The sequence below is a fragment of the Mastomys coucha genome, unplaced genomic scaffold (assembly GCF_008632895.1).
Source record: "Mastomys coucha isolate ucsf_1 unplaced genomic scaffold, UCSF_Mcou_1 pScaffold22, whole genome shotgun sequence".
Taxonomy (NCBI): Eukaryota; Metazoa; Chordata; class Mammalia; order Rodentia; family Muridae; genus Mastomys; species Mastomys coucha.
This window is the reverse complement of record NW_022196905.1, coordinates 1783783-1793034: the sequence shown is the minus strand read 5'-3', so window position 1 is coordinate 1793034 and position 9252 is coordinate 1783783. Positions and strand designations below refer to the sequence as shown.

The 9252-nt window shown below is 40.7% G+C and overlaps 1 protein-coding gene across 5 annotated transcripts in view; it reads right to left on the bottom strand.

Annotated features, from left to right (window-relative positions):
• Window positions 1-9252, bottom strand: part of Eml6 (EMAP like 6) — a 289180-nt gene that overhangs the window by 67471 nt on the left and 212457 nt on the right. For all 5 annotated transcript variants that reach the window (XM_031337169.1, XM_031337170.1, XM_031337171.1 and 2 more), the window contains one exon: window positions 2684-2777. In XM_031337169.1, coding sequence (XP_031193029.1) covers window positions 2684-2777 — 94 coding nt within the window. The remainder of the gene's footprint in view (window positions 1-2683; window positions 2778-9252) is intronic.

The window sequence follows — 9252 nt, the reverse complement described above, 5'->3', positions numbered from 1 at the left end:
CACACACACACACACAGACACTCACACATACACAGACACACACACTCACACACACACAGACACATACACACACACAGACACACACACACTCACACACACAGACACACACACTCACACACACACACACTCACACACACAGAAACACACACACACACATACACACCCTGAGAACAGAAGCTGACTAGTTGGAAACAAATTGGAGGGGAACTGGAGAGGATAATGAGGAGTGAATACAATGAAAACACATTACTTACATGTATGAAAATATTATAATGAAACCCATTGTTATGTAAAATTAATATGCTACCACAAAGCTTAAAAATAAAATACATATACCAACAATTTCTTTTAAGAATTAAAATAAATTTAGTTTTATGATCAGAGACAGATAGATACACATACATCTAAAAATCTCATTTGTAAATAGCTGTCTGAAATCATTCATGAAATTAGCAGTGGTACAAAGATATCCAAATAGAGTGGCTCAGTCTCAGTGGAAATCTTTTTTCCGGGACAGGGTTTCTCTGTATAGCCCTGGCTGTTCTGGATCTCACTCTGTAGACCAGGCTGGCCTCAAACTCAGAAATCTGCCTGCCTCTGCCTCCCAAGTGCTGGGATTAAAGGCGTGCGCCACCATGCCTGGCTCGGTGGAAATCTTATGAAGACCCCTATTTAATAGTTCTAAATGTCTGTTTCCCTGAGCTGATAATGAAGGTCGACCCCAACAGTGCAGTGGAGATGGCACATGTGGGCACTGGGCATCAGCATCAATGCCTCTGATGTCATCTCAGCTATTCGCTGTGCACCCCACCCCCAAGGGGGACATTCCCAACCCTGGTGACCACACTGTTGAAGAGCAACTGTCCTACCCAGGCAGTCTGACAGAAGCAAGGTTGTGGTTAGAAACACTGTGGTTCAAAGCAACACTGGCAACAACTTAGACTCAGCAGGCCAAGTTAGGTGTGGCACATAGCCCCTCTGCAGGAATTATTCGGCAGAAGCTGAGCGAGGTACTGCAGGCCAGGAAGGGGCCACTTCACACAGCATGAATTTGTTGTTACCTGTTTAGATTCATATTTATCTTAGGACTTCACTTAGGGCCATTCTACGATTTATACTTAACTAGGTGGTTATTTATATATTTGTGCAAACAGCATAAGTATTATGTAAACATACCTATCCAGTATTTTAAAAATCTAGTATTTTCCCATAAAGATTCACTGATTCCTGACTTACTGCTGGGGAAAGAGTACTAATTAATGCCACTGTCACAAGAAATGCTCTTATAGGGCCATACTGTCTGCAGATTTCTTGTCTTTGGAGTGAACATAGTCCTGGCAACAATTCCAAACATAAACTGTCACTAACATGATGGAATTAGCTTGCTTTGTGCTAATTAGACAGAAGTGATATTCTCCATAGCCTGTAAAAATAGACTTTTTAATAGTAGGAAGTACCCTTGTATTTCTCATAGTGTCTCTGACATGTGGCTGTGAGCCACCCACAGCTGCAGAGGAGTGGCCTTGAGTTTTCATTGCTGACATGGGCTTTTTTTGGAGATAATATGTAAATGTAGAGAATACCTTATCAGAAATACTAAACTAAAATTCAGTTTTCAGGAGTAGAGCTAGAATGAGGGACATCAGAGAGAGAGAGAGAGAGAAAGAGAGAGAGAGAGAAAGAGAGAGAGAGAGAGAAAGAGAGAGAGAGAGCATGCAGGCAGGTGGAGCTGCGAGAGTTACTGCTGCCAAGAATCACCTTTTGACAGCCATCTCAGAACAGCTCTTTTCCTAAAGTCAGCTGCAGTCCTCAAGACTCCAGCCGCAACTCTGATCCATCTCCAGCAGTTTGTAGATCTTCATTCATTACAATGTAAGCTTTTGATCCCATGTAACACTCACAATAGTAGACAGTATTTATTTGAAAAGCAACTATTAGAGTCCAAGGCCATTAACATTGATATTGCAACACAGACAGGATGTTGGCAATGTAGGTCATAGCTCACAGGGAGGGTATGAAACTGTGCCTGGGCAACAAGCTAACTTCCCGGACTGTGGCTGTCAGTGGTCCTGACCTCTGACCAGGCCTTGCGCTTGGCTGAGCTAGATGTGTGTAGAGTCATGTTCAGACTTAGTGCTGAGGAGGCAGAAAGAGAAGCTGGGGTAAGGGAGGACAGATGGTCTATAAACAGCGGTGTGTCTTGAGAGTCTATTTATAGGGTGTGGAGATTAGGGAAACAATTTGCCTGCTCTGAAACTGAGCAGCAGATGCACTCGATAGGGCTTCCTTTCCAGCAGGCCACAGCCTCATGACAAATGGACATTCTGACTCCAGTGACATTGACAATCCTTCCCAGCTGCTAAGACAGAGAAACAAGAGGTGAGGCACACATTTTTTCTGCTGCTGGGGGGAAAAAAGCTTTCATGGAGATAATGGAAGCATTACAGAAAGAGATGATGAAGAGCTGCTTGGGGAGCATTCTAGAATGTTCTAATTTCCCACCACAGACATTTAAAGCAGTCTTGGCACTATGAAAGGGAGCAGCATGTGTTCACTAACGCGTTAAGTTTCTTTGTGAATTTCATCTGACTTTGAAGATGAACTCCAAGCAGAAAATGGAAAGTGTTGGCCTTCCCCAAGGGGAGCTATGGGCAGAGTGTCCTGAGCATTCTGCGATTCTTACCTGGTTGTGGCTATCTTTTCTCCCTTTTTCCAGTCCCAAAACACAACACTGTGAAAATCGTCTAAACCAACCGACACGAGACATTTTCCGTCAGCTGTATGAAAACAACACAAATGTCAAACAGGCCATTTCTTTGGTGAAAACCTAAAGTATTTTATATACTGCAAAGAGGAACAAGAAATTCTGCAATACTCTTTAGGCTCAAATACGTTTGACACAGAGTAAACAGTGTGACTAACAACAGGAAGGATTCTGAATGCACACCCTGGCTAGTGAGGTCAGCCACCCACCGGACTTTCAATGGGAGACAGTTGATGGGGCCTCTCAAAGAAGTGACCTGAGCCTTTGTTTACTCTGTGACAGACAAATCTTAGGAAATGTACTGGAAGGGAGTAAATTTAGCTGTGTGACTCTGAAATGTGTGTGTGACTGTGAGAATCTGGCTATTTTCAACTCTAAACATTCTAAAAAGCTGAAACTTGGTTTAACTCTCAAGCTATGGCATTACAGAACTAAAGTGCAGCTTCAGATGTTCTTACAAAGGATGACCTCACAACTGAAAGATCTGATTTCTTATTGTCCCGATTTAAATGAAATGCGCTTATTGTAGACATTTAGAAAATATGCATGAAGGAAATTTTAAGCTGAGAAAGTGACCCATTCGTGCAGAGCTTGCCTGACAGGTATTTGGTCCTGTGTTTGAGCTCCAAAAATGACATACATACAAAATTATATAATTGTACACACATGTGCATGCACACACATGAGCAAGGACACATACATACATTTGTTCTTCCAAATTTCTTGTAGTCTCACATTTGATGTCAACCTACTTGTCTTTTCCTCCAGATGAATCCCTTTTGAGAAACAGAAGCAAAGCTACACTGACTAAACTATCTGCTAATCTTTCCTTACGTATTGTATTGAATTGTGAAATATTATTAATAATGCTATCATAATATATCTTTATTATTCAATATTTATTGTATTTGGCAATGATTTCTATAATCTTGACATTTAAGATTTTTTTATGTTCTAAATGTAGTTAATATACAATTAAACTAGAAATGAATATAGTTAATATTCATTTCCCCTTCAGGATGGAAGAGGAGGCACAATCAATGAGCATTTCCTTTGTGTCTCCTTGCAAGGCTGCATTCAAAGGAACAGTGTCATGGGGCAGCACCCCCTTCCTCCCACCACTGTGCAGTTGCTAGGAGATGGGTGACTCAGTGCCTTCTGCATCAGTTAATCAGGGACTGCTCTCCTTCCACAAAGGATGAACATTAACCTAAAGACATACAGGAATGTGAAAAACTGTTTCCCTGTGTTGACTCATGCACTCTAGGTATCAATGTTTACTTTCAAAGGTAGGCCAGGGATAGATCCCAAACTAGGGTAATGGAGAGGAAGTTTTATGAAGTGGAATTTCAGAGAAACAATAAAATGTCTAATATGTCTCATGAAGTGTCAGAATTGGCTCTGCATATTTACATTTATATTGCACAGAACTGACACCAAAAATTTTCTTATCAAAACTTCAAATCTACTTGAGCCTCTTTCAGGCTCAGTCTTTGGCAACCCAAATTTAAGTGCCAACCAGTGTCCAAACTTTGAGTGGCCTTAGTTGTGCAGATGGGGATGCTTATTCTAAGCAAATGAGAATGATAGTTTACTCCCACTTGTCTGGAGGATGCAGGGTAAGGAAATCCACCTTAATGCAGATCTTCCCACCTCAGCCACCAGGGAGCTCTGCAGCAAGAATTTAAAGATGTAAGGTGAATATATTACATGAGGGTATTGACAGTGTGCTAAAGGACTCTAGTACCAGCTGAGCACTATAGGCCAGTAATTCACATCCTTACTCTTACAGGAGATCAAGCTTTAATTTTGGAGCAGACATATCCAATTCACTACTCACCCCATCATTCTTTCCTTATTTCTTGGTGTCTGAGCTAATGAAATCCAGTATTTGACAATTTTATTTTTGGTGTTTTTTTCCTTTCCCTTCAGGTCATAAATTCTTTTAAGGCCTAGAGTAAGCACATGCTGTTTGGTAACCCTACACTGAGCTGTGTTTGGGTACATGTTGGTAGTCTGAGGATGAGAAAGATGGAATGTGCCCATGGGTAGTACAAATAGAGAGGAACCGTACTGTTATATGACTACATTTAAACACTATCAGTGTCTTAGAAAACAGTGCACAAATATGCATCGACTCATGCTAAGGCTTAGGCTGTCAAGAATGCTGTCTTGATATGTCAATATGACCTTGGCATGTGAGATCTATACATTTAAAGTGTCAGTTTTTATAGTTCTCATCTTCTGAAGAAGCTCTGAATGTAGACAGACAGATTCTGGGGGTAGGTTCTGGGGACTCCTTTTTAGAGTGTCTCTGAGCCCCCCATTTCACAGTTATGTGACCTCTACACCAACCAACCAAAGTGTATGCTTTTTCTGGAATGGGAGTTTTCTTGAAAACTCCAGGTATAAGCTCTTTCTGTAAAACACACTATTTAGAAATAAAATTGGGTCCTTTTCATTTTTTCCCTACTTTCTATTTTCCCTGTAGAGACTTGACCTTACCTTTGAAAATCTATTGTTTCCAGCCCTTGGTGAGTTGGTTCTTTTCTCTTACTCGTATAGTCTAAGCTCTTTTCAGTGTTTCTAGGCACAGCATATATTAATTATGGATGGCTGTGACATAGTATAAAAATAGTTCTAAGGCAGTTAATGTCAACAGTAAAGGGCAAATCAGGAAAAAAATGTATTCAGACAATTATAAGTCAGTCTTTCTATTCAGGACTCATTGAAAGCAGACAGGTTTCCATAGCAGACATGGAAGCCCAGTCAGTTTCTGATGTGCTGTAGAAATCAGCACCATTTCACAAAGCTTTAAACACTACACGGCTGACATTTAAGATAGAAAATATTTATGAAGCTGAATGTTTCCTAATTAATTTTTCTCTACCACCTGGAAGCAATTTCATTGCATTGTTACAAAACAAAAATGGTCCCCATTCTCTCTAGGAGTGATAATTAATTCAAAGTAGCTGCTCAAGGATCACTGAGAGAGCTTGAAACCCAAGTTCTACCCTAGGACTTACACGGTGAAAGGAGAGATCTGACTCGCAATAATTGTTCTTTGACCTCCACATGTGTGTCATGGTAAACACACGAGGACACAAACAACTGTAATCTAAAAAAGTGCTGCTCAGTTGAATGAGAAAATGCAAATGCATTCCTTGCCAATGACTACAGACATGTTTCAGTTTCCTTTAGAGTGGCAATGAGAATACATTGAGTTATCCCCCACTGTATAACTATTTATGTGTTGTCTTGTTTTCCACTCTGGCCTGCTTTATATGTTCACCACAGCTTGTTTTTCTAATAAAATGCAAAGTATTATTGGCTGGTTCCCATGAGATCCCCACAAGGAGCTGAGACAGGTGATGTGGGGCACATAACTCATAGTGCCATGAGTCCACCAAGTGGACTCAGGTCACCTGTTCACATAATGTTGGCACCCCGGCTACATGGCTGAACGGCTGTGTGAACCAAAGCCACTTTGCAGAAGACACTTTTCTCACTTGTTACTTCCAGTTCATCAGTCATCCAGAGCCAGGCTCTCTGCTCGTGGGAGCCTGTTCCATTTGGTGGCCTCTTGGCACCACTTGCCTCTCCACATTTAAACTGGAGGATGGGATGGGCAGCTGCAGTTGTTGGTGGGTGCAGGGAGGAGGAGTAAGCAAGCACACAGGGTGCTACACCAGATGCCACACAGGTGGTCCACACCTGTCATTTCACCAGTGAAAAGTAGGGGCAGAACTAAAGACCAAGAAGGGAGTATTCCCAAGAGACCCGCCAGCTGATGCTCCCAGACTGAGAGCCAGGAGACCTGAGTTCTTGTGGGATGTCACCAAACTACCTCAGTTCTTACTGAAGCAGAACAGAGGCTCAGCCTACAGTTACATCGTTATAACACTGTACTAGCCATAGAAATTAACCCAAAGAGTTCTCCATATATGGACTACAGGGATCAATCAATTTTTCCATTCATCTGGAGCAAACCATCTGTGGTGCTGAACCACTCATAACAGATCTCAGTGAAAATTCCTGAATAGTCCTCAGGTGTTCTCTAAAGCCACCAACTACATTCCTCTCTAGCCACTTACACACTGACACTACACTTAACTTCAAAGACAAAATGCAATTTCCTAGGGGGTCTTCTTTAGTGGCCATTATCTGGAAAATGGGGACAGTTAAAATGAAACTGCTTTTCTCATGCAGAAGTATTTCACACCCTAGAACCCACAGAACAAGTTATCTTGGAAACATAAAGCCGGCTCGCTTGAGGAGAAGAATCATAACAGTTACATAACAAAGGGGCTTCAACTCATCTGTTCTTGCCACTGTTCTAACAGAAACAAAGACATTTCTTTAAACATGGGCAGGAGATGAAGATCATTGACAGAGTCATCTTCCCCACCTCCTCCTTAAGGGTCTGGTTTCCTAACCCCACAATGGTACTAGGACGGTTATTAAATTCTAGTTATATTACTGTTTCCTTTATATGCTAGTGTACATTACATATTTTCATAGGAAATTATGGTGGTAGACATTATCTCTACCTTACTTTTCTCCAGCTTGAGAGATACTAATAGTTCACATGATTGATACCTTAAGGTACAATTTTTATAAAACACTGCAAAATTGCTTGCTACACTTACTGAATCAATTTTCAGTGTCACCAAAACCAAAGATATATGGGATTCTCGTAATACTAAGAACTTCTAAGCCTTATTAGTTTTATTTCACTATTTTAATAAGGGCATTGCTAACCTTCTAAAGCAATTACTTATGTTTCTTCCCTGGAAATCAGTGTGAATGTTTCTCACAAGGAAAAGAAAATCTAGAAGTACATCTATGAGCTATAACCCTCTTTTGCCTTCACCTGACCCAAGGACTCTAAGCCAACACATCACAGAGACACCTGCACACTTCATGTTGACTGCCATTCTATGCACAGCAGTTATGGTGTCCATAGCCTAGGTGTCCAGGAACAAAGGGATGGATAAGAAAACTGAGGTTTATAAGTGCTGTGCAAATTTTCAGCAATAATGAATGCAGGAAAATGCATGCAACTGGATATTATCATAGACAGCAAATTAAACCAATTGCAAAAAGACAAATACTTGGTTTTTCTCCTTTGTGGTTCTTGGTGTTTATAGAAATATTCATGTATTTATATGTTATAGTATGTATTAAGTGGAAACTGAAGTAAAATTGTCTAGGGGAACAAAGAGATGGATCTAAAAGGTGAGGGTAAAGAATGGGGTAGGGAGAATATGTTTAGTACATAATATTTATTATATATAACATGTAAGAAAAATTAAGATAAAGTGTTTTAAAATTATTATAAAGCAATATATGCTTATGTATCTGTGGGTAAAGTCAATTTTAAGACAAAGGTGGTTCAGCTTTTGAGTAGTAGGCTATGGGTTAAAAAGAAAAAAATGAGGAAATTCATAGGAGTCTTTGGGAAAGAGCAATACAGGAACTAACAGTTTTGTTTCTTTTAGATCTTGCTATTTTGTCAAGGATACATGGCATACATTTTAAATCTACACAAAACCCTCCCTGAAGCCCAAGGCTTTGCATGTACTGTGAACCGAGGTGTAAGCTGAACACACAACAGGCAGGTATGCTGTTGAGTGGCCTCTCCTTGAACTGCATGCCTCTTCTTGTCATGCAAGCCTACTACCTTAAGAATAAACTGTTCACCATTGTTTCTACTAATTCAATAATCACAGGGGCTAGTGTAAAACCTTTTAGAAATGCCATAGCAACTCATATTTGTGTAGTTTGTAGTATGTGAGAATCTGAAATTTAATAAAAGAAAATACTGCCTTATTTTGGAGTTGCTAAGAAAATAAACAACTTTCTCCCAAATATGATTTGCAGTGTGAAGCAGAACAAAGTCCTTAAGCAAAACCTTGCATGTTCATTCATTAATAACATATTTTAAAGTAAATTCTCTACCCACAGCACATATACTGTGGGAGAGAGAGGCAGGCTCTCCTCAACACCCTAATCCACAGTCTGTGTGGGATAGAGAGATGCTGGCACAAGTAATGACAACGCATGGCCCCTGACAGGTTCTATGGAAGCTCTCAACAGTGAGCTGCAGGAGACAGAAGATGCAGACAGGATGAAGGAGAAGAAGCCTATCTCACTCTTCAAGACTTGAACTGACACATGGAAACCCTGAATAAAGCACATGAGCAGAAAGAGACAGAAGCACACTGCAGTTAGGGGTGAGGAAGCATGAAGGGCTAGCAGGTGAAATGCTGTCAAGAAAAGCTAATGTCACCAACTTCCATCCAAGGGTACAGCCTTAAGTCAACCAACCCAAGGGAATCTATGGTAGAGAGGACAACTGTGCTTCCAGAAGGCTCTAGAAATGAGCAAGATGGACTGAGTGCAGCATTAATACATTCTTTAAGAAAGCTCAGTCCAGCTGGGCCGTGGTGTGTATGCCTTTAATCCCAGCACTTGGGAGGCAGAGG